Here is a 24,546-nt window from a genome sequence, read left to right as displayed (position 1 = left end):
GCATTGGCGGGGGGTGGGGGTGCCACTTCCCAGCCCACCACCAGTGCCTCGGGCCTCAGCGAACTCTTTCTGGCCGTTTAGAGCCGCCTGCAAAGCCTTCCAAGGATCTCCTTCAGCCTGCAGAGCGGCCAGCTCCTCCGACACAGAGGAGTTCCCTGCCTCAGCCCTGCGGGCCTTCCCCACCCCGCGACTCTGCTAGGCCCTGACCGAAGCCCTGGCCTTTGCTCAGGCTTTGCTGAGGCTTCGTCACCCCTGGGCCCTCCCACACACCTCCTCTCAGGCCGCGAGAGCGGGCAGCCCGGCGCGGCCCGCCCTGGGGCTGCCCGCAGGCGGTCGCTCTCAACAGGGCATCGCGGGGGCGCGAAGAAGGCTGCGGTGAGGGACAGAGAGCCCGGAGGGAGCTGCCCATTTCCCCAGGCTCTCTCAGTGCGCCGCCCGACGTCGGCCCGAGCGCCCGTAGTAACGACAGCGCAGCGCGCGGGCCGGCGGGTGGCAGCGGCGGGCGGCTTTATCCATTCAAGCGGCCCGCCGCCCCGCGCCTCGGCGTCTGATTGGTTCTCCTGAGTGCCGCTCGCCCACCTCCTTTGCTTATTGGGCAGCGCGGCCAGGGAGTCCCGCCTCTTGCTTCCTCGCGCCCGCGGCTCTGTGGTAACTGCTCTGAGAGGGCGGCGGGTACGATCCGGTCGGGTGCGGTGCGGCGCGGCTGGGGCTGGGGCTGGGGCTGGGGCTGGGGCTGGGGCTGGGGCTGCGCCGTGCAGGGGCCGAGGGAGGACTCGGTGAGCTGGGCCGGGCCGCACTCCTCGCCACGGGCGGGCTGGGGAGGGCGTTTCTGTGCTGCTCGCTGAATGAACGTAGAGAATTACCGCAAAAATAACCCGCTTCTGCTGTTAAAACGAGCAGCGAGCGGTAGGAATGCTGCTACGTTTCTGTTGCAGACGGTGGCTCTCTAGGCGTGACATGACAACCAGGGTTTGACTATGGCAGCCGAGGCACATAGCTCCTCAGAAGGCTCATCGGCAGGCTCAGCCCCTCAACACTTGAGCGATTCTGATAAGCTAAGTAGATCCTACCCCTGGGCCAACAGGAGGAGGAAAAGCCAGCTTTCCGAACTGTGCCGGCGCAGAGCGTCTCTGTCCGGTGAGCAGAGCATCCCGAGATGAATGAGTTCGTGTGTTGTCAGGGAAGATGATTATTCTTTCAGATGGTTTCAGATCTTCTTTCTCCCTCCTTCTGCTACTCCAAAGCTAGAGGTGATAGCAATAAGAAGCTGTCAAAAACCTCTTGTTCAGGATGGGAGATTTTTGGGGGACATATCATTATATGCTTGCTCTGTACTAGTACTCGTGCTGGAGCAACCTGTATGGCTGCTACTGGACCAGGTAGTTGTAGGCTTGCTGGCTACTTGGTGTCCTAAATATTATGTTCTAAAACATAAAAAACTGCCAAATGGGGAGGAAGATGATATTACAGTAGAATCTGTTAAGGAGGGAAAGAGCTTCTTAGTTTCAAGCATGTCCCAGATATGGATGTCTCTTGTTTTCTCATGGTCAATATATTCATAAGATACGCAGTGCATAAATGCAGAGGTGTTCTTGTGATGACTTGTTCATCACGCCTCTTCCAGCACAGCTTGCTCTTTTTGTGATGACGTTTGATTGCCGATGCTGCTAGCTGAAGAAACATTTTCTACAGGCAGAACTTCTGAAAATTTTAGTACAATCCCTTGGCACTGTGTAACATAAAACATTGGTGTGGGCATAGGTATTTCAGTGTCAGCTCTTGTGAATAGTTAATTAACTGGCTTCTGACTAACTCAGTATTTAAAAAGGGCTTGAACACTTAAAGTAATTATACTTAATAACAGTTACATTTATAACTTGAGAGAATTCAAAACCTATCCTTTAAACTCTATTATCTTGAGCGAAAGGAAAATTGACTAGTCTGGTTGAATTTTATGCATGTTGGCAATATTTTCTAGCCCACAAACTGAGTTTAATTGTTCCAGTGGCTGTGACTTAAAAAGACTTATTTATTAGAATTGTTTCTGTTATGTTTAGTTTAATTGATTTGGGTTTTTTTGTAATTTCTAGGAGCATATATTTTGAGATGAAATTACTTGATGGCTGTTTCATCTGACTATTTTATTTTATTCATGCGTAAATATTCCTGTAGTAGACTTCTAGAGCTACATAGTTGATCTTTACTTTCTCACAGGAGAGAAATGGAGCTCTTACTGTTTGTCTTCATTGGCGGCTCATAACATTTGTACCAGCAAACTTGGTAGCTCTTGGGCACAGTGGGATTCTGCCTCTCTCTCCAGTTCCATTGGAAGTCCTGCTTCTTGTTCCTTTTTGCATGCCCTTATTGTGGAGGAATCCAGCCAACACCTTTTAACTGCTGCACGCAGTCCCAACAAAGCCATCTTCACAGTGGATGTCAACACAACAGAGGTACTTGCTGTATGTGTTGCAATACTAACTGCTAAACAAAGCAATGCATAACTAGTATCGGTCGTGTGACATCTTATAGGCTCAACAGCTTGTTATTCCTTCTTGTATTTATAGGCAGTTTCCAAACTGTGAAGGTATTTTATAATTGGTTCAAGCTCAATAATTCTGTAAAGATGGCAATGCATTTATTTCCATCGTAGATTGTAGTCAGTAAAGCACACAAGACAGTATCAGATGCACTGAGGTCTTGAGTCTCTTTTTCAAACAGAAAAAGGCAATAAAGAAGAATGCAATTGTGATGTGTGGCATGAGGGAAGAAAAGAAAAGCAGAAAATGTTTTGAGCCTTGTGACAAGGAAGCACTTTCACTAGGATGAGCTCATGGTGACATGAGATCTGTCTCCCCCAGTAAATATACTTTTTGCACTGGGAGAGAGAGAATTTCTCTGTTCTTGTCCTCAAAGTAAACATTAGTTTGAAACTGTATACTGAGAATTTAAAGCATTGTTTCATTTTTGACTTGAACTGACAGTTCAGACTTTCCCATCATAAAGAGATAGGGGCTAGACGCATAATCCTGACTTGGCCTGTAAAGAGGCTTAAGGATGTCAATTTATGTGATTTTTGCACATCTTCAGGGCTAGATAACCTGGGCTGGCCACAAAATATTTTCTTTGAAAGTGCAGCTCTCTAGTTTTGCCTCTGTAGATACAATAATTTAAGCAACACAAGAGGATGGAGGGGGTAGACAGTAAGAAAGCAGGAAGCTTAAAAGGAAAACAATGTCTCAGACCCTCCTAACAAAGAGGATTGGGTGAGGTTTATCCTGGAACAAGAAGTTTTAGTGAGTTGAGTAGTAAGATTTCAGAACTAAAAAGGACCTCTCCCTTTCCAATGAGAGGTAAAGTGATATTGTCACACATTAAAGCAACAGCATGATGATCTATTGAAGAAACTTGATGCGTTTCTGGATTTTTGTTTGTTTGTTGTCTTTTTCTCTTTTCCTTTCTACTTTTGTAGATTCTAGTGGCCAACGACAAAGCCTGCAAACTGCTTGGATGCAGTAGTCAGGAACTCATTGGTCAAAAGCTGTCCCACCTGATATCAAAATCTGGCCAAGATGTAGTAGAAGCTGTGGGTGAAGAGTACATAGGAGCTGATGGATGCACATCAATGGTTTCGGGAACTGTGGTATGTGAAATGTTCCAGCAAATATTCCCCACCATACACATGCTTTCTGGATTGAGGGGTTTGGGATTTTTTGACATTTTCAATATTATTTCCTGATATAGTTAACTTTATGGGTGTTTGGCAAATAAGCAATTTTTTAGGACTGTTTACTTGTGCAGATATGGGAACTCAAATGATAAAAAATGATTTGGGTGGCACTCGTGAGATCCTTCCAGCTGTCAAACCTTTAGAGTCACGACGATGTGATCAAATGAATGCTTAAAGGACGCTAGATTTAAAAAACAGAAACAAAACAAACGAAGAACAATATAGATTCCTTAAGAAAGAAAAACTTATTACTGAAAAGTTTCCAGTTGTCTGGGTCTTTTAGAATATCCTTAAAATTATTTTTAATTGCATTTTACATGTGACAAATTACTCATCAATCAGATACTGTGAAATGGCTGTGACAAAACATCTTAGATGTGGAAGAGTAGAATTGATATTTTGCTTTTTTGGGGGGTTATTTATAAGAGAAGTGTGTGAGAAGCATCTAAAAATTACTCTTTCGCTGGTATTGTGAGCTGTCACTAAAACATGTTTGGAAAATGAGCTCCCATTCTTTCGGGTGTGTTATTTTCGTACTCAAATTCTCAGCATCTCAAAGCTTGATCTTCCTGTGCCTTCAGCTGAGTTTGGGAAGAAAAATCCAAACTTGAGTAAGTGAAAGCCGGCATTTAAAATTTTAAACAGCTTATGAAGACACAGACTATAAACTACAGCAATTCCAAATATTTTATAGGTTGTCATGGAGTTGCTGTGTAATTCATAAACCCATTCTGTCAAAATCACACAAAAATGATAAAAAGCTTGATATGAATGCTGCAGGTTATAAAAGAAGTAAACATCTGATTTGAGAGGAATCTTCTCCTACAATAAATTAAACTACTGTTTTTGCAGCAGAAAATGAGAACTACCTTACTAATGTGGAGTATTCATTAGCATCATGGGATATACTCAAATCAAGGATCTAGCTGCTGCTTTGAACCCTACAAATTACCGGAATTTCTTTAAATAAGGTGTTTCTGAGTGGTGCTTTTCACTGAATGTAAGGTATTAGATTAACTTCAGCATTTACTATGCTGAAGGAAATAGCTTGAGTCTTCCTGGGATTGAGAGGAAACAAAAGCAACAACAACATGCTGTGTATGATTAGTGAATTGTTTGCCAGCCTTTTCATCGCTATATTAAAGCTGTGTTTCTTCCAATTAAAAAAAATAGTAAGTAGCCAAGACACAATATTTTTCTAATGAGGGAGAGCAAGCTTGGGTCAATATCTTATTCTTGTTTGAACTTCTTGATTCATAACCACAGTCTTGAATTATGATTGCATCTGTATTTCTTGGAAAGGTGGATATTATAGGCCGTTTCAAAGAGAAGATCCCTGTCTCGGTGTGGCTGAGGCGAATGAGAAGCAAGGACAACCAGTGTTGTGTGGTTGTGCTGGAACCAGTGGAAAGACTCTCAGCTTTTGTTTCCTTCAGGGCTGATGTGAGTGTTTTTCTAGTGATCCAATTACAGCAGTTTTTGACAGAGTGTGTGCAAATTAGATACATCTAATAATTTCTGTGGGCAGATTATTACTCATGAACATTAGTTGTATGCATAGTACTGCCTCAAACTAGAATCATACGCATAGGATCTGTGCAAATTTCTTTCATGCTGCTCACCTCGATATTCAATTAGTCACATTAAAATACACTGTCCCTCTTCCCAAGGTGTCTTAGACTGGAACAGTGAAAGTTTGGCAGGGGGTTATTTATGGCAGGGGTTCTTGTGAAGGGAATCAGTTTGCTGAGGAAAAATTCTATGAAGAATCTTAGAATCTTCTGCCACTCCCCTATGACAAGGGGTGGGTTTTCCACACAATAATATCAGAGAAGCGTTTCATTATAGCATGTCTGCTTTTACTGAGTCAGTTGTTTAATTCTACTGTCTCTTCATGGATGTCTCCTGCCATTTGATTACATACTTGCAGAAACTGTTGTTAGAGGATTGACTGGATTATGTCTAAAATGCTAAAATTAAAATAGTCCTGTAAATTCTCTTCCCAAGGGAGAGATTATATCATGTGACCTTCTTTTTGCCCATCTCCATGGTTACCCATCGTTGGAAGAAGTAATTGGGCTCAACATAAAGGACCTGATTCCTTCTGTGCAGATTCCTCCTCTGGGCAAAAAAATCCCCAAGGTATGGTATAAGCTTCAGCCAGGCTCTTCCATACTCTTACCACCTGGGCCATAGGTGCACATTGGTTTCCCTTCTTGTATAACAAAAGGAAGCATTTTCAGAGAGAAGCAGAAATCCTCTGGGGAAAAAAAAAAAAAAAAGTATGCTACTTATTTAGATGGCTGCTGTCTGGATGTTTTCTAAGGATGAGACCAAGGCCTGACCTGTCTCTTTGAGATCTGTCCTTGAGAAAGAGACCTTTTTCCACTCCATGAGAAACCTGGTTTCTTTAGGAAACCATACTGTCTCTCAGCCCCCTAATGCTTCTTTATATTCTTTGGATAATTTATATTCTTTATATTCTTTGGACAATTTCAGTTATTTGTCTGAAGGGTGAAAGTTTAAAAAATAGGCAGATCTTGCAAATGGCATTGAATGAAGGGGAGGAGACAGTTAGGTATATGGAAGAAGCCTTGTTAATGCCTCAGTTGCTGACAGGCTGTGGCATGGACTTGCCCTGTCTTCAGAGTCAGGATGTTCTTACAGGAGTTCAACACTGGGTTACATATCCTTAAAAAAACAAACTTTGATTTTGATATTTACCGGATTTATTGGGTTTTTTTTTGTTTGTTTGTTTTTGCCTGTTCCTTCTCTCTGTCCTTTTTTTCTTGAAAACTTTTCTGTGTAACTTTATATGAATACTAGCATAAAAATAAAGTGGTTGCTTAGGGCTTTTATTTATTTATTTTTTATTTTTTGCCTACTTTTATTTAGAATCTCAGGATCCAGAGATCTGTAGGTCGATCCAGAGAGGGTAACACATTTCCTCTCAGTTTAAAGCTGCAAGCTAGCGCTCTGGAAGAGGACAAAGCTGCAGTGCAGAAAGATGGCATTCCACAGACAGAAAAAGAAACTTCTTTCACAGACTATCATTATTCTGCTACAGTCAGGGTTTTTTCCACCATCAGTGGCATTGTTACTCTCCAGCCAGATGGAACCATCCATGGCATCAAGGACAGTTTTGCTTTAACACTGTTTGGCTATGAGAAGAAAGAACTGTTGGGAAAGGTAAGGTAGGAATTTTATTCTCCCTAAAATGACTGTTATGTTGGGCAACACATCCATGGGAGTTGTAAAGCCACCTTCAATACTCAATTTGGTCCGTGACAAAAGTCTGCATCCCACTTGTTCAGGGAGGGAATTGTTGGATAATACATAAATTCTCTTGTTGTAATTGCTAAGTCTTGCAGTGCCAAGGGATTGGAACAAATTTCAAACAGCCCACAGCAAGCTGCGCACCTCTGTGTTCTCCACCAGTGAGGTGGATTGTTTTTGCCTGGCTCTCCATGAACAACCCTATTTGCCCCCAACATATGAAAGTCAGCTTAGCTTCATAAGGTTTCCTTCCATTTTAGAACATTACGTTCCTGATCCCTGGTTTCTATAACAATATGGACAGAAGCAATGACCACTCCTTGCCATTGCCTCCCCTTGACGACTCTATGGGAACAGAAAGCGCAGGTGTCTTTGGAGGTGTTACTGCCTCCCACACGACTGACTCAGGCTGCTGTAACAAAGGTAAAATGAGCAAAGAGAGATTTGCCCCTGAATATGGGAGTGTGCTTTGTAAGAGCAATTTATGTCTTTGCAGTTCTTTGCCTAGAAATACACAGCTGCATTGGAAACAATGCACAGCTGCTATTGGAGCAAGGAAGAGTTAGCAGACAGTGTGCAAATTCTTAAATAACTCTTCGGTGAAGTGATACCTTTGTAACCCAGAGGTAATTCGTTTCTTCAGTGAGGAAACACTGGCACTCAGACATTACAAATGGAATATTTGTTCTAGATTCTATATTTGTTCACTTATTCTCTTCTTCTGCAGGTATAATAATACATGCTTTACTGCATCTTGCAGCCACATGATTTTTCCCTTTTGATCTTCTGTCACTGAGGAAAGAAGGAAGTCTTTTTATTATTCTGAGTCTTTCTTTTAAAAATGTTTGGACTATGTACTATTTGCTTTCTTTGTCCTGCAATTCCAGTGAGTTATGCAAATACAGTTTAAAACTTTTTTAAATTCTTAGCATTTGGAACGGGGACTGTATGTGTGTTTTGGCCTTTCTTGCTGCTATTTGTACAGTAGCTTTATTTCCAGTCTCTGTACAACTATCTGCCTGCCTTTGGTCTCTGAAATCAAAGTAGCTAACCCAGGAGGCTAATACCTATGCAATCGCTTTGATAGGAAAGCAAATTTTAGCAGCCCTGAAACATGTACTTTACTACCTGACTTGACTTCTCGGACTTAATCAGACTGCTGCTATGATGGAGCGCTTGTGTTTGGGCCGTGTTGTTGCCTTAATCAAGTCTTTTATACCCCATGTCTCGGGGATGACATAAGCAATACAATTCCCAGATTTTTCCTTTTTTTTTTCCTTAACTGCTGTATGTACTGATGCATAAACATAGGCTAAATTGGTATGGTTTTCTTTCTTGTTTGGTACAGGAAACAACCATTTGGCTTCATCTTCAACCAGAGATGAAGAGCAGAAATTAGAAAGAAGACACAGAGAAGACAATATAATAAATACTGGGACCAAGCAAAAGACTGGGAGCAGTTTCTTATGTACTTCTTCCTCTCCTGAAATCTCACCAACAACTACTAATAGGTAGGCATTTCATGGACGGTGTGGTCGCCTCTAAAACTCAAGCCTGCTAATGGTAATAACAACATTTTTTTTTTCTAAAGCTCTGTGATATTTGTAGGAAGATTTAATAAGAATCTTCTGCACGTGTTCTTTTTGGAAACCCAGTGCCTTTTGCAAGACCAGTTCAGTTTTGCCTACCTTAGAATTTTCGTTTAGATCTGTACAGTCTATAACTGTAAAATTACAGGAGTCTCATCCCTAATGGGTAGCAAATACTTCATCTAGGCTGGGGAAGGTGATTAGGTTCTGTCATCACTAGATCAGAAACAATGGATGTTTCTCTCCTTCCATGGTAAATGCCAGCTATTATTGCACTGAAGTCATGCTACCTGGAAATTAATTCTAAACCCTATTCCTCCTGACGGTCAGGGTAACCATCACGTCATCCATTAAGACAGAGAACTCCTGTTACTCCGATACAGCCATTTTTATTGCACCTAGGTCTTTTTCCTGTTACAAGATTAGAAATTCTGCAGAAGCACCTATATGATGCACACAGTTTACTTTAAGTGAAATTTTAAACCTTCCACCCTTAACAGTTTTAACTCTCAGAAAACGTTTACTATGTTTTCTTCATATACAGGCTATTACAGCACTGTTCTTGCCGCTTTTTAAGCAGACTGATACTGACTTATTGTTTCCTTATGCTCTTTTTCATGTCTCTCTCAAATCCTAGTGAGTGTTTTGCTGCCTGGATTGTTTTCCTGTTCTTTATTTTTATGAATAAAAATGTTGGTAAAATACCTTGTGCAGTAGGCTCCAATGAACCATGTTTGAGCTGATGGCTGAGAACACAACAAGAATCTTCTAGAAGTGTCCTGCCACATGTAATGGCTTTCTGTTGTGGTAAATGAACTGTGCAATATATTTAGAAGTTGAGTCAGAGAAGGAATTAATCCATAGGAGAAAAGTTCCATTCAAGTGTAGTGGCTTGGTAAAGCTGGAATTTGTTATGATTTCAGATGCCTGTACAAAGTACTTTCTGCCTTTTCTCTTTTAAGTTTAAAAAGAAAAAGATTGGCGCAGGTTTTAAATAGTCAATATAGTACATGTATAGTGGGTGGCATACAGATGACTCTTTTCTCCTCCTTTTGTCATCATGATATAACTAATAACTTTGAATCCCTGCAGTGAGGATGGCATTGTTGCCAGTGGGTTGTCAGCCCACCATAGCGAGATGTCACCTGAACGCTGGCTTGACACAGTCAGAGCAGTGGAACAATGCAGAACGGTGGAAACTGCAGGATCAGATAATTCTCTAAAGATGCTCTCTCCAAGGGTCTTTCCCATGTCATCTGATTCACGACAGTTGGATTTAGGTCAGAACAGAAAAATAATGGTAAGAAGCAGTGATAGTCCACTGTCTGGTGCATTTGTGATGCTACAAGGGAATGCAAGTGAGACGAGTAGCTCACCTAACCAACTACAAGTTGATCATCAAGACCTCAACGAAGTAGCCTGTCAGGAGATCTCTGGGTTACCTTCTCAACTTCTGAAATGTCAGCATTTCACTGATACTTCAGGAAAAGGTTCTTCAGCAAACATTGCCTGGTCTCCTGCTTGTTCTAGGCTAGAAGACGTGTTAGATACTCCATCCAATAGCTTGGTTAAGCCTTCTTCTGATGTTACTTGTATCTCACTTGGAACACCAACGATAGATGAACCATGGTCTGGGGCAGCAACTGACTGCATACAAGACTTTCAAAGCCATGTGCTTACAGAGAAGCTGTCAAAAACAAACTTGACGTGTGATGCAAAGCATTCCAATGTTAAGCACACTGTAGTTGAAAACAGCATGCCAAATGATGCTTCATCTTTCCTCACAAGTGGAAGAAATGGTATCCAAGTTGTTTGTTCAGGAAATACAACAGCTTGCAGTGCTTCTGCACCAGGAGCTGCCTCAGCCTTTGAAGGTATTAAAGAATTGGGCACTGAGCTGAACTGCATTTGCTATGGCCTTGAGGAACTGGATCTGAATATTGGTGTAGAGGAGAACTCAGCCAATTGTTCAGGCGCTGCTACAGCTCCCGTAGGAGTGTCCTGTAATGCAGTGGACTCTGCTGTAGGTGATAGGCTGGTTCAGGACAGTGCTTTTTCAACAAGGCAGGAAAAGCAGCTATTGAACAGTGATGCCACAGAAGATGGTTCTGGGTGGCTGGCCTCTAGAAGGCATTTGGGAAACTCTGAAGAATCCTCCAAAGCATTTCTTGAGAAGCCTGAAACTCTTGCAGAGACTGTGGTGGATAACCTGAACAAAAATCCACTGAACAGTAAAGGTAGTCCTGAAGAAGACTCTCGGTTGCATATGAAGCAAAATGTACAGGTACAAGTAACTTCTACCCCTATGAAACAAGAAGGCAAGTTGAATCTCAACTCAGAGATACTGGAAGGCAGCTACCGTGGGAATTGCTATCACAGAGATGGTTCTCAATTAAGTAAGTTAAACCTATTTCTCCTCTTCCAAAACCTCTTAACAGGACACTTCTTCACCCACTCTTTTGTAGAAAGCAGATAGGCTTAAGTGTCTGGGAGGAGAAACAACATTTAAGTCTACTTGGAAAGCAATAAAAGAACAAATGTTCTAAAAGAAAAAGTTACTTTAAAAATTAATCCAGATAGAATAAGGAAAACTGGTCTTAAAACATGATTGAAAGCTTTGAACCTCATAGCTGTTTTTGAACAAAAAGCTTAAACTCCATTGTAAAACTTGTATTTCATTGTGTAATGGAATGTGTTTCTCATCCATTCAGTAAGATTCGGTGGCTGGTTGTACAAAATCTGGAATGTGAAGCCACCCACTTCCATTAAAGGGAGAATGATGGGAGTAACCTCTAAGTATCTCTAGAACACCTGCACTTTTGCAAGCTTCCTCTGATTCCTTAGTGAGTAGGTGTCCCCTCCAGGAAATAATGGAGAAAATGAAGACATTCATTTTCAAGACGTTATCCCAAATAAAATAGAAGATCTGTGGTCTCAGTACTCAACAGTAAAATTTCATTCCACCATTTTAACTCGCTCACCTGTTTCTACAGGTATACTCTTTGAAGTGAAACGTGTAGAACTGCAGGATTCTGCTGTGCTCTTCTGTGTCTGGGTGGTGAAAGACTTTCTACAGAGCCAGAAAGAAGCAACAAAGACTCCGTTTTTGTTCTCCAGTCTAGCGAGCTCTGCCCAGTCTATAGCAGATTTTTCTGCACACAGCCTTGGAGAAGTAAGAAACTGCACTATTTTATGATGTCGAGCACTTCTCTTGCTTGGTTGTCAGGCTGAACCGAAGGTTGTTAAGTTTTTCACATCGTAGTAATGTCATGGCTTGGTGGGGAATGTTGCTGTTTCCTTATTTTCCTGTTTGTATGTCAAAAGAAATTTTTTTTTGGGGGGGGGGCTGCCATGAAAAGGACCAATTACTATTCTTTAACGCTTCTGGGAGGGTGTGTTTGGTTCAGGGTAGTTAGCTTCCCAATCTGAACAATAAAATTACCTAATTTTTAATTTGTTCTTAGACTGGTTTAAGTACCTTTACATCAGAGATTTACACCAGTGTAATGAGATTATTTTTTAAATCAGTGTAATCAGACTGACACAGGCGATGTGACATTTTTAAAAAAGGAAATACTAGACTGAAAAAACTTCCACAGCAACTTACGTCAACAAAAGGGAACAACATTTTTTAGCTGCCTGCTGGGATGCTGTATTCAACGTGGTGTACAGAAAACTGCTGTGTACGTGAACAGTGGTGCATGTGCTAATGCCATAAAGTCTGAACACTGAACTCACGCCTGCTTTTTAATCAGTTATGGGATGTAAAGCTGACTGTACTTTTACCAGAGCTGGAGAGGGAAAATACTATCTTTGAATGGATAAAGATGATCTTCTAGACTCCTTGAACATGCATGCCCTAAATCTTTGTTTAGCTGGATTTTATATGACTTTAGCAAAGATGTATAAACACATGTGTGTATGCACGCATGCATATTTGGACAGCATACGTGTAATATGTACAGTGGGGATAGTTCCAGGCTATAGCATACTCTGAGAAGCTGCCTTTTACTGAAATACATTTTGTTTTGTTTATTTTTTCCCACTTTAATCAGTGATCTGGAAGATAAAGTACATATCTGAGTGAAAAGCTACAGTCAATTGGCAAGTCTTGCTGTTTGGAATATTTTTTGTAAGATCTTGGAGGGCTGAGTAACAAGGTGGCTCTTGAGTTTCCTTTGGAAAATTGTTTTCTATATATATGTGTGTGTATATGTGTATGCACATGTATGATTAAATATTGGAAGTTTTCACTGTTCCATGGAGCAATGTAGATCCACATTTCATTATTGAAAATAAATCCTCCCATTACATTTGTCATGTTTCTTCTTGGTATGGAATAATGTGATGGTTATGATGATACTCTTCTCAGGCACTTCGGATGCCACCCTCTGTTGGAGGAGCTTACTAATCACTGAGCCAGACAACCCAAAACCTTATACTCAAAGCAGGAGGAAATTACATTGTGTTTAATTTCTCATGCGGAACTATAGGTCTTGGTAGGACGGCCTGTAGTGTTTCCTTAAAATGGATTTATTGGGGTATTCCTTAAACTTGTTTTCTTTCTCTGTCCCCTAAGAAAGCTCTACAGAACTAAAATGCTCTCTTACCAGGGAGTTCTGTAAACACTGGAAGTTAAATATCTTTTATATGCTAGAGCATTTTAGCTTAGTGCAGCAAAGAGAAATTGGCAAATTTATTGCGTGGGCTTAAAGCACTTTTTTTAGTTCTGTCCATTTAGAATACACTTACTTGGAAAAATGACAGCATCAGAAGTAACCTACTTTTTTATTATAGGGCAAATAAAATATTCATTTGCTGAAAATCCATGATTTTATTTTCCTACTTGCATAGAGAAATTTGTGCAAGCACCTAAAGTGCATGTTCTTTGGTTTTCTTTTCCTTTTCCTTGAATTAGCCGTATTGGTAGCTGCTGAAATCAAACTGTTGAATTAAATAGTCTTGTATGGTGGTGGCTACATCAATATACAATTCCTGCTATCAAAAGCAAAGATCACTCTCTTCAGTTATTCTTGTGGATGTGTATTTTCTTTTCAGAGTTTACTTCATTTTACAAACATTATTCTGTAGTTTACTCACTTTCCTTTTCGTGCTAATTTTTTATCTATACCTAGGCTATCAGATCAACTTCACTTTCAGAGAACTCCCGAAGAGCTGAAGAGCTTGAAAGACTAAAGGCTTGTGAGGGAGAATATGCAAGAAAATATGACACCCTCCGTCTTATCGGCAAAGGATCTTTTGGCTTTGTCTGGACTGCCAGGTGCAAGAAAGATCAACAGGAGGTTAAATATTTCTTCTAGATGTCATTGTAATGATTATTTCGGATTGAAATTGAAAAGTTAGAGCATTCATAGAGCTTAACAGAATTACATGTTTTAATCTTTGTTCGGTAAAGAGAATGACAAACCCCAAAGTCTTTTGTGCCAAGGCTTAAGGATGTGGTTACTTTACAGTGGAATAGTCATGTTGAGGTTTTGGGATCCTAGTCTTTATCAGCAGAAGGATTCTGGGTGTTGAGAGGCAAGTTCTGGTGTTTCTCTGTATGGATGTTTAACTGCTCATTTATCTCTACTGTAAACCTCTTCCAGAGGTTACTACTGCTGTAACTGAGTTGAAAAAAGAGAGCTTGCTTCTTAAAGCCCTTGGAATTCAGAGCATCAATAAAAATAAAATGAATGATGGATATCTTCCATTTATGTGTAGCATTTGGCTTCTAGGACTCAATTAGTTCAAGTATATTTAAAAATAGTATAAACAGTGCGTATTGGCTCACTTCTAGCCTTCTAGTAATATCGGTCACTAACATTTTTCTGTGAAATTAACTTACTGAATACTTAAAGCCATGTTTTTATAGGCAATACTAAATGTTATTTTCTGTGTAGGTTGTGGTAAAGTTCATCTGGAAGGAGAGAGTATTTGAGGACTGTTGGGTAGATGATCCTGATCTAGGGAGAGTTACTCAAGAGATTGCAATCCTGTTGAAGGTGCAGCACCCCAATATCATTAAGGTACAGTAACTCAGAGCAAATGCAGTTTGAACTGTATCAGTCTGTTCCTTTGACTGCTTAATGTCTCATGCTCCTCTTCAGGAGTGAGGAAGTGTCTTGTATTACAGCTGCCTTTTGAGGAACTGAAGAAACCTAGTTATCCTGCTTTGTTTGAGGGTATGTTACAGTGCATTATCACACCCTTCCAGGGACTTTTGCCTAAAGCATTTGATGTAAACACAGATCTGAAAGTGTGGGTCTAACAGAAGAAAAGCCTGTGCATTATTTCAAGATGATAGGATGCATGTCTTGGCAGTGGAAGTATGCTGTCAAGTCTAACCATTTAGTAGTTCAGTAAATAATTTGGATATATATCTTGATTTCTGTTCTCTGTTATTTTTTTCCCAGAAAAATAATTCCTCTTCATTTTGATTCTGCTTTCAGTTTTAATTCTGCACTCTTCTCAAGAAATATTTGTGCTCAGTGAAATGAGACTTCAAAGATTATGATATACTTGGACTAAGTCACCCAAGAGGGAAACAATGTTTGTAAAAGCAGTTTGAGGTTGAAGCGCGTGTTAAAAAGAGTCTGTTATTTATAGGTACTGGATGTATTTGAAAATGAACAATTCTTCCAGCTGGTGATGGAGAAGCATGGATCTGGTCTGGATCTCTTTACATTCATTGATAGTCAGCCTAACTTGGATGAACCATTAGCAAGCTACCTGTTCAGACAGGTGAGAGCTGGCAATGTACATTTGCTACATGCAGGAAAAAATTCATTAATGTTAGAACTGAGACCCTGTGCCATTCAAAAGAATTTCTGGCTAATCAGTAAGCACTGATGTATTCCCAGGATCGTACTCGATAACTGCAGAACTTTTCTTCGATACTCTATAGGGCTGATGCTGTAAACTGAAATGCTGCCTAAAAAACCTTTCTAAGGTTTATGTAGAAACCTGTAACACAGAAACCTTGATAAGATCTTACTTCAGGTGAGGATTTTCTACAAAGCTGTCACTTCCTGGCAATGCCTGTGGCAGCGAGCACTCCCAGTACCCGAGATGCCTGTTTGTATAGCAGCTGCCTCTATTTTGCTGTTGGAGAAAAGAAGGAAGGCTCCCAGAAGTTGCCCCAAACCTCACTATAAGTCACATTTTCACTTAGATCAATACTTGTTTTAGACTCATTACAGGAGCAGAGGGACAGAGCACTGGAGCAGGTTGCCCAGAGAGGTTGTAGAGTCTGTTTCTCTGGAGATACTCAAAGCCCGCCTGGATGCAACCCTGTCTAACATGCTCTAGGTGACCGTGCTTGAGCAGGGGGGTTGGACTAGATGATCTCCAGAGGTCCCTTCCAACCTTCCTGGTTCTCTGGTTCTATGAATTTAAAATCAAGGAGTTATCTTGGATCTGAAAGTGGGATAATGCAAAATAACTCAAGCGATTTGCTATGAGTCAGGAGCCTGCCTGAGAACTGAATTGTGATTTGTTTGTTGCATAGCAGTCTGCAACAGCAGTCCCTGCGTAGTTCCCCCTCAAGTGTTTTGGAGTAAATGCCTTGCTCTAAGGAGAAGTGTGCAAGAATTACTTTGCACATGGTAACCCACTGCTGTGTCTGTACCCTCTTGCTTGCGACGCTGGTGACAGCTTAACTGCTGCACCTTCTCTGCATCTGCGTGATCTTGTGCAGCATGTGTTCACAGACTGCGGTCTGTGGTCCCTTTATACTTCTGATGGGTAAGCTCTTTTCTTAAACCAGCCTTGAGTTTATAGGAGTTCTTTGTTATTTCATACCTCTACAGTATTTCTCTGCAGAGGGAGCTTTGTATTATAAATAGAAACTTTTCTCCCTTAACTATCTGCTTTTCTTGCTGAGATGTACTCTGGAAGGGATCAAGATTGTTTCCAAGGTGATATAATTGTGATGCTATTCTTAATTATGGCATTATAGCATGAATCGTGCAGAAAGAAGAATGGGATTGAGGAGGAGTATACTGTTTACATGAAACTTCACTCTTAAATGCTTTGTCATCCTGCAGTATTGGAGGCACACACTAATAGCCTTCTGGAAAAATCAAAGGACCCTCCAAAAAAAAAAAAAGGCTAGGATAAAAATAAAATAGCCTGCAGGACTGTAACAGTACACACGGGTACTTCTTACCAAAACAGTAAGTGCACTGTGATTACAGCAAGCCTTCACCCTGCACATTTGTGAGATGAAGGCAAACTAAGGCTTTTCCAAGCCCAAGGGCACTCTAACTAATACCTATCGCAGCAATCCTGACAGCCATTCCGGCGTTCATATGCAGTTACCAAAATTAGGATCGGGATCTTGTTTACATAGCCTTAACGCGAAATGTGGCTACTGGAATTCTGTTACTACGTAGCTTCTCCAGAAGGCTATCTCTGTGCACTCAAACCTATTTTTTTCCTCCTCTTTCAGCTTGTATCAGCTGTGGGGTATCTCCACTGCAGAAACATCCTTCACAGAGATATCAAGGATGAAAACATTGTCATTGCTGAAGATTTCACAATTAAGTTAGTGGACTTTGGTTCAGCTGCCTACCTGGAACCTGGCAAATTGTTTTATACTTTCTGTGGGACAATTGAATACTGCTCACCAGAAGTGCTATCTGGCAAACCGTACGTCACCGTCGAAGTCATCGTTGTGTGTTTTGTCAAAAGTGTGTGTGTGTGTGTGTGTGTGTGTGTGTGCACGCGTGCAGGGTTGAAGTGGCCAAGCTGCTTTGATAACAGTAGTCTATAGTGAGACTTAGGGCACTGTAGTGACAGAAATTACTTGTGCAGGCTTCAATACAAAAATTATTTCTGACTGAGCCTGTTGACAGGCTTTCTTGTTGTGCAAAGCCTCGTACTAATGTCTGCCATACTACACGCATCACTGCAACAGCAAGCTTGTGGTTTCCATTCCCAGGCTGGTAGAAGAGTCTAGACAAGTTGTGTTGTGACCTGAATGTGTCCTTTCCTCCTTGATCTTTCACAGTATGCACATCAGCTTGATAACCATCCCTTCATACCTGTGTATGAACACACTGATTTGTCTATACTAGTAGATGCTGTTTTAGAGAGGTGGTATGAGCAAGTATTGCTGTATAGTAGCTGCTCCTTAGTATGTATGTGTTTCATACTTCTGGAAAAAGGTGGTCCATCCTATTTCTCTTCTCACACGTTCTGCTCCTGTCTTTCTGCTTGCTTCCTGATTGCGAAATTTTCCAGTTTGATCATTGCTCATCTCCTCTCTGATTTTGTGCTCCTCTGAAGTCCAAGATTCTTCTGTGGCAGCCTCTTTTGCTGCTATTTTGGATGTGCTGCCCAGGTCTCAGCTACCTTTTCCCTATTCACTCTTCCCTGAATGGAAGCTTTACATCCCAAGATGGTAAATATTAATTGTATGTGCAAGTATGTCATCTTTCTCTCCTTTCACAACTGTTTTCGTGGGTCCTCCAGGTAGCTCTTCTTAACAGTGAGAAAAGTTAAGGAAGGAGGAGAGGAAACCACTGCTGGAAACTAGATGGAATCTCAACATTTATTTCAAAATTAACTTCTGTTTGGAGAGAGATGGCAAACAGAACTCCACCGAAATGTCAAATCTTCCATTCAAATATTTAAACGATACTTTCAGCTGATGACCAAAACGGAGGAGACTTAAGTCCTCTTTTCACCAGCTATGCAGATAGATAAATGGTTCTCCATTAGACTAAAGAGGTCTAGGTGCATATTGTACATACTCATCAGCTAAAACTGGTTGACCATTCTTTGGTTATTTTTCTTTCATGGAGAAAGATAATACAGACTTCTCAGAAACATGCAAGAGCCTTATTAGAATTCTCATAAACTTCCTATGGTAAAAATGGAAAACAACGGTTAGCAGCTTTTTTCTCCCCCCCCCCCTTTTTTTTTTTTACATTCTTTAGCACACAATTGTATATTTGCAGCCTGAATTTGTGAAAACTTGTGCATCTCTACATAGGTACCAAGGTCCCGAGCTGGAGATGTGGTCACTTGGTGTCACCCTTTATACCCTAATATTTGGAGAGAATCCCTTCTGTGAACTGGAGGACGCCATGGCAGCTGACCTCAATCCTCCTAGGGTTGTGTCAGAAGGTGAATTTTTTTGCATTTGCTTTTCTAAAAGGGCAGATCTCCTAGGAAAGTATGAGCAGAAAGAAGAGAAAACTGGATAAACTGTTCCAAATGTGCTCTGCAATGACTTAAAAAGCTGTTCCCTGAGGCAAAGATATTCTCCTGAGACTAGCTTTGCAGTTCTTCATGCATACAGTTAATACAGTTATCTACTATATGCTTTAGTCTTTCAAATTCCAGACCTTCCATTTATTATGATGAATTGAGCTATCATCTTGTTGAACTTCAGTGAGGTTTATATCTGAGTAAAACAGAGCAAATAATGTCTGATGGGAAGGTTCAATCTAGTAGATAACTTTAGATCTGTAACAGCACCTGTATAATAATGCTAATCCAATTTCATCTCACTTGAACTAATTGCCAACCAAACAGTATGTTACTTTTGTGTGTGATGATATTTTGTTGATATTCATAACTTCTGAATGAATTGCATGGCTTGATCTCACAGGAAGAATATAATTGGTCTTGCTTTCCATCGGGGGTATAGAAAACTAATTGCATGTCAGGCTAATGAAGTCTTCATCAATAAATTCTCTCTGTGGTCCTAGGAGCCCTATGTTTATAAGGTTTCAGTGGTGCTCCAATTGGTAACTGGTAAATTCTTGAAGCTTTCCATGAATGTTAAATACACCTTTAATCACAGATCGAATATGATCCCATGTGACACCTCCCCCACCCCCCATGACTGCAAGACAAGACTGGGCTTGCAAACAGTGAGTTATGGTTGCCTTCCTGGCATTTCCTTCCACATCTGCCTCCCCCAGTGTCACAATTTTCTCTCAGTTTGCTCTTTTTACAACCTGGAAATCTCAGATCATTCCCAGAGCTAAGTACACAGGAAAATATTTGAATAATTTGCCTCTCCTCAGGTCTCATGAGTCTGATTGCTGGGCTTTTGCATCCAGTTCCAAAGCAGCGCACAACTCTAGCGAAGTTAGTGGAGGATCCTTGGCTGAAGCAGCCTGTGAACCTGGGTAATTACACCTGGGAAGAAGTATACATCTCTGCTGAGGCAGGTGAGACGCCGTTCCGAAGGCTTTCCTCCTCCACCCAGGTCCTACCAGGCACAGAAGAAGGATTTCTATGAAAAGGCTTAACTCGGATTAGCAAGATAACTTCCTGTTAGCACCTTGCTTTCAGGAGGTGGGAGGACAGCCATCCTATGTCCTGCAGCTCAGCTAGGAGTTGGGCAGATTGTGTGTCCTTTTAGCAAGTGAGTGAAATTGCAGCTGTTTGGAATTGACAGCTTAGGCTAAGGGAATCCTAGAACTGCCATTTTTGACCATTTGGCTAATATTCCAATCAGACCAGCTTTAAACTCAGCTCACAGCACTTACGGAGATGTGGAATCATAGCAGTTTCCTGACGATCTCCAGAGGTCCCTTCCAACCTTACTGATTCTATGAATGCAAAGTAAAATCATCTGATATCTAAACGCGCTTAGTTTGAAGTTATGCTCGTTGACTAGTGGGACTTGTAGTTCATTCTTAAATGCTATTACACTGCTTCTCTTTCTCCCTAGAAAGCAGCAGGCTCAGAAACGGTTTTGGTGAGCGCACACGCAGAGACAGCTACCCCCTCCCGGCTCGGTACATGGAGGGTGAGGCACGCTTGAACACCTCCGACCGTGAGCACACAGATCCCCACCTGCAAGGAGCGGCCGCCACTTTGGAGTGCCAGGACTCAGGTCTCGGGCATCGCTGCAGTCTTTCTCTGCAGTAGAAGTCCTTTCCTGTGAACGATAGCTCACTTGCCGCAGGACACGTACTGCCACTCAAGAACTCACAGAAATGAATTTTAAGCACTTCTCTTTTGTAGAAAATGGGAGTTTTTGAGAAATTCTGAGTGCAGTAACGCTGTAAGGAAGGCTTGTGATGTGAACCATTTTGTGTAGTCTCATGGGACAACCTTTGAAAAATCAGCTCCCCCCCCCCCCGACTGCTGCGGTATGCAGAAACTGTTGATCTTACCCCAATTGTTTCTGTTCTTCCCCAGAAAAGATAATTAGATGCACACAAAGCATACGTGAGGAACTTGGTAATAAGTTCTGACTGTGTTTCTCTTTTACTGAACTAGGCTTCTGATGCCCGTCACAGTCCAGGATCTGGCCTGGTTGCTTCTGCACGGCTGAGGAGCCCCCCAGTGCTCCGAGGGAGCAGAGCCGTCCTGAAGGGATCATTTCAGTGCTCTTGTTCAGTCAGTGGGAAATTGGTTGTTGAGCCCCAGGCAGCAATGGGGTTGTTGAAGAACAGTGTTTCTTCTTGTCCTGGGCACATTGCTAATGCTGCTAGTGCTGTGAGTTTGGAGGCGTCTAGGGGGACACCGGTGTTTGAATGCAGGCAAGGAGGGAGCAGGAAATCTTCACCGACGTCTCTGATATTCTGCACTTAGTGTTAGGCAGGGCAGTCTTGAACTGCTACACTGATTCCTCGAGAAAAGCTTCTAGCTAATATATGTTTATATAGGATGTGTTTTAAAGCACTAAGTGAAGGATTTTAATGCCTATTTTTTTAGCTGTTCAGAATTGAGATTATATTTTTAGTGGCTGTTTTTACTTTTATACATAGTTTCCCTCTTTCCTCAAAGTAAATGAATAAACATCTTGTTTGTTCCCTGCCATTTGGGTATTGCTTGGAGTTTGTGTGCACAAAATTTTTGCTGTTACCTCAAAACCCAGCAATTTCCATGATGTGCTTTCCCCCCCCCCATCTCTTTTTCTTTTGTCCAAGTCCTCTCTTGATCCTCAAAAGAATTTTAGGAAAATATTCTTTCATTTTAACAAGATACTGGAAAGAAAATTTAGATTCAGCTAAGAGAACTGTCTCTGACCCATTCAAAATATTGACACGTAAGTAATAAAATCGCTTCTTAGCTCTACTTTGTGTAGTGAGATAGAGACCCTGCGAGGAGAAATACAGGCTTTGCTGGATAAAAGTAACCGACTCTCTTAATGCCACCTAAACTACTGAAAGAGCAGCGCTGAGCCCAGCGTGTGCCTCTCCCCCGGCGGTACTGCCTAACTGCTCCGATTCACGGGAAAAACACAGCCGGAGCTGAGCCAAGGCACGGAGGCAGGGCCCGCTTCTGGTTCCAATTCCCGGCGACTCAGCTTCGCGCTGAAATTTGGGAAGGGCCTTCCCAAGGGGGCGCGCGGGCTAACGGGAGGAGAACAGCGAGCTCCGGCTGAGCGTGAGCGGGGGGAAAAAACCCGCCCCCGAGCGCGGCCCCGGGGCGGAGCGCGGCGCCGCCCCCTCGCCGTGCCGCGCCGTGCCGCGCCGCGCCGCGCCGTGCCGTGCCGCGCCATGGCGGGGCGGCTGCTGCTGGCGCTGCGCGCCTGGAGCCGGGTGCCGCTCGCTGCCGCCGCCGCGCTCGGGCGCTGCCCGCGGCGGGGCTGCGCGGCGGCGGGCGGCGGCGGCGAGCCGGGCCCGCAGCTGGCCCTGGGCTTCAGCGAGGAGCAGGCGCGGCGGGCGGCGGCGGCGGAGCAGCAGCTCCTGCTGCTGGGCCTGAGCGGCGAGGCGGCGCGGCGGGCGCTGCGGGGCTGCCCCGGCCTGCTGCGGCTGCCGCCCGCGCAGCTGGAGGCCCGCGCCGGCCTCCTGCGGCGCCTGGGGCTCGGCCGAGGTAGGGCCCGGGGCGGCGGGAGCCTCCGCGGCGGTGGAGGGAAGGGAAAGGCGGCGGGGGGGTGGCCGGCCGCGGCGCCCACGGCCTGCCGCGCTCTGCCCCCCGCCAGGTGAGCTGCCGGCCGTGCTGGGCGGCTGCCCGAGCCTCTTCAGCCTGCCCCGGCGGCAGCTGGAGGCGGTGGTGCGGCTGCTGAGGGAGAGCTGCCTCTTCACGGCGGAGCAGCTGGCGGAGGTGCTGCGCACCTGCCCCGGCGTGCTGCTGCAGGACCCGCGCCACCTCCACCACCACTTCCAGGTGAGCCGCCGGCCCGGCCCGGCCCGGCCCGGCCCGGCTTGGCTCGGTTTGGCACAGCCCAGCCGTGCGCGCGGGCATCTCGTGGGGGCCAGCACTGCCTCTCGCCCGCAGTACGCCTACTTCAGGATGGGAGTGCAGCAGAAGGCGATGGTGAAGGCCCGGCTCTTCCGCACGCCCTTCGCTGAGCTCAGGAACCGGCACGGCTTCTTGGAGCGCCTGGGCCTCTACCAGCCCCCCCGCAAAGGCCAGACCCCCGTCAGCACCCCCCAACTGAAGGCGATCCTTCACCTCCCGGAAGGAGACTTCCTGGCCAGCCTGGCCCGCTCCACCCCAGAGGAGTACGAGGTCTTCAAGAAGCTGTTGGCTCGGGAGGAGGAGGAAGAGATGGAAGAGGAGGAGGAGGAGGAGGAAGATGACAGGGATGCGCTGTACGCGGAGGGAGATGAGGACTCGGACAGCGAAGGTGCAAAGAGGTGATGCTCCAGGGGTCCCAGAGGTCTCCCACAGCGCAGGGCAGAGCTGCGGCGCTCCCCGGCCGCGCTGGGCCACCGCCGACCGCGAGCGAGAGCCGTGGCAGGGCGGGGGGGGGGGGAGGAGGATGGGGCAGGGGCCCGGTCGCGTCCCGCTGACCGCGGGGCTGCAATAAATCACGTGCCCTGCACGGCCGGCCGCCTCCTCTGCTCTGCTCGCCGCGATGCCGGGGGCAGTGGTGGGATCCCGCTGGGGTTGGGGGGGGGGGCTGCAGGGACATGGGGACTCGGAGGAGCTGGGGCCGGAGCTGGCAGAGGAAAGCACCCAGCTAGCAGCAGCCTCCGGCCGTCGAGGGGCCGGGAACACGCGTTGCTGCTCGAATGAGCCGCTTTCCTTCCCCCCCCCCCCCCCACCAGCTGCTTTAAAAAACACCCAGTTTCCATAAAGTATTTTTTTATTATTATTCAAAACAAAACCAAGCAACTAATTTATTTCAAAGAGCCAGGTTAAAACCTGTTGGCTGTGTCACCCACCGCGCTGGATTTGGCGTTGGGGGGGTGGCGGGGGCCGCGGGGTTGCACTGGGCCTGGAAGCGGTGGTGTCGAGCTGGCGGCGGTGCCGAGCTGGTGACGCTGCTGGCCGGGATGGCGCTGGGCGGCCGCTCTCCCCGCCGGCTGCGCAGGAAGGCTGGCGGCGGCCGCACCAGGGTCCCCCTGGTGCCCGAGGGGCTGCCCCGAAACGGCAGTCTGCCACACACGGGCCCTCCGAGCGGAGCCCCAAAAGAAGGATCCGGCCCAAACGTTTCTCCCTTCTGGCTGATAACAGGTTTTTCTGTATATTCCTTCCCCCGCCCTGCTCCTTGCACTGCTCTTTCAGGCACGCGTTGCCCCTTCCTCATGCTGCCACCACCTCCTCCTCCTCCTCCTCCTCCTGCGCAGCCGGGCTGCTGCCGGGAGCTGCTCTTCCCGGCCCGGCCTGCGCCGCTCTCCGCAGCTGCCGGGAGGGCAAGGATGCCTGCCGGGAGCGGTACAAGCTCCTGGGCCTGTTCCACTCCAGCAGCATCCTCCGGGTGACAGGACCGTATTTGTAAGAGTTCCCTGCGGTGCCAGCTGGAGGGGAGGCCGGCTGAGTGCCACGCTGGGCCGGGCAGCCCCTCCGGGGGTAACTTCCCACCAGATGCGGCCCTCGGCCCTGCTCAGGAAATAACACTCTATACCATAACTATGATATATCTCTGGTATGTATTAATTTAGCATATACACCGTGTACGTTAATACACAAATCTATGGTTTAACTAGTGTCGTCATACAAACTCGCAAAAACTAGGAACCTTTCTAAGCTAAACTTTTTTTTTTCTTTTTTTTTTTTTTCCTCCCTTGCCTGCTCTGCTGGATGCGG

General features: G+C 44.5%; 2 protein-coding genes across 2 annotated transcripts; both read left to right on the top strand.

Moving 5' to 3' along the window:
- The first annotated feature begins 977 nt into the window (after positions 1–977).
- On the top strand, positions 978–20,487 carry PASK (PAS domain containing serine/threonine kinase). Its single transcript, XM_062583097.1, has 17 exons — positions 978–1,137; positions 2,215–2,450; positions 3,470–3,640; positions 5,030–5,170; positions 5,735–5,869; positions 6,623–6,916; positions 7,264–7,426; positions 8,352–8,514; positions 9,685–10,988; positions 11,586–11,764; positions 13,728–13,895; positions 14,496–14,621; positions 15,202–15,336; positions 17,045–17,244; positions 18,593–18,726; positions 19,635–19,781; positions 20,288–20,487. The coding sequence occupies exons 1-17, from the start codon at positions 978–980 to the stop codon at positions 20,485–20,487; spliced, it is 4,056 nt and encodes a 1,351-aa protein (XP_062439081.1).
- A 1,580-nt stretch (positions 20,488–22,067) lies between these two features.
- On the top strand, positions 22,068–24,442 carry MTERF4 (mitochondrial transcription termination factor 4). Its single transcript, XM_062583096.1, has 4 exons — positions 22,068–22,109; positions 22,167–22,383; positions 22,493–22,677; positions 22,789–24,442. Exons 1-4 carry the CDS (start codon positions 22,068–22,070, stop codon positions 23,152–23,154), a joined length of 810 nt encoding a protein of 269 aa, XP_062439080.1. The 3' UTR covers positions 23,155–24,442.
- The last annotated feature ends 104 nt before the right edge of the window (positions 24,443–24,546 follow it).

The sequence above is a fragment of the Rhea pennata genome, chromosome 9, assembly GCF_028389875.1.
Source record: "Rhea pennata isolate bPtePen1 chromosome 9, bPtePen1.pri, whole genome shotgun sequence".
In the NCBI taxonomy this organism is placed as follows: domain Eukaryota; kingdom Metazoa; phylum Chordata; class Aves; order Rheiformes; family Rheidae; genus Rhea; species Rhea pennata.
The sequence above is the reverse complement of the archived record's forward strand: the minus strand, read 5'-3'. Positions and strand labels throughout refer to the sequence as shown.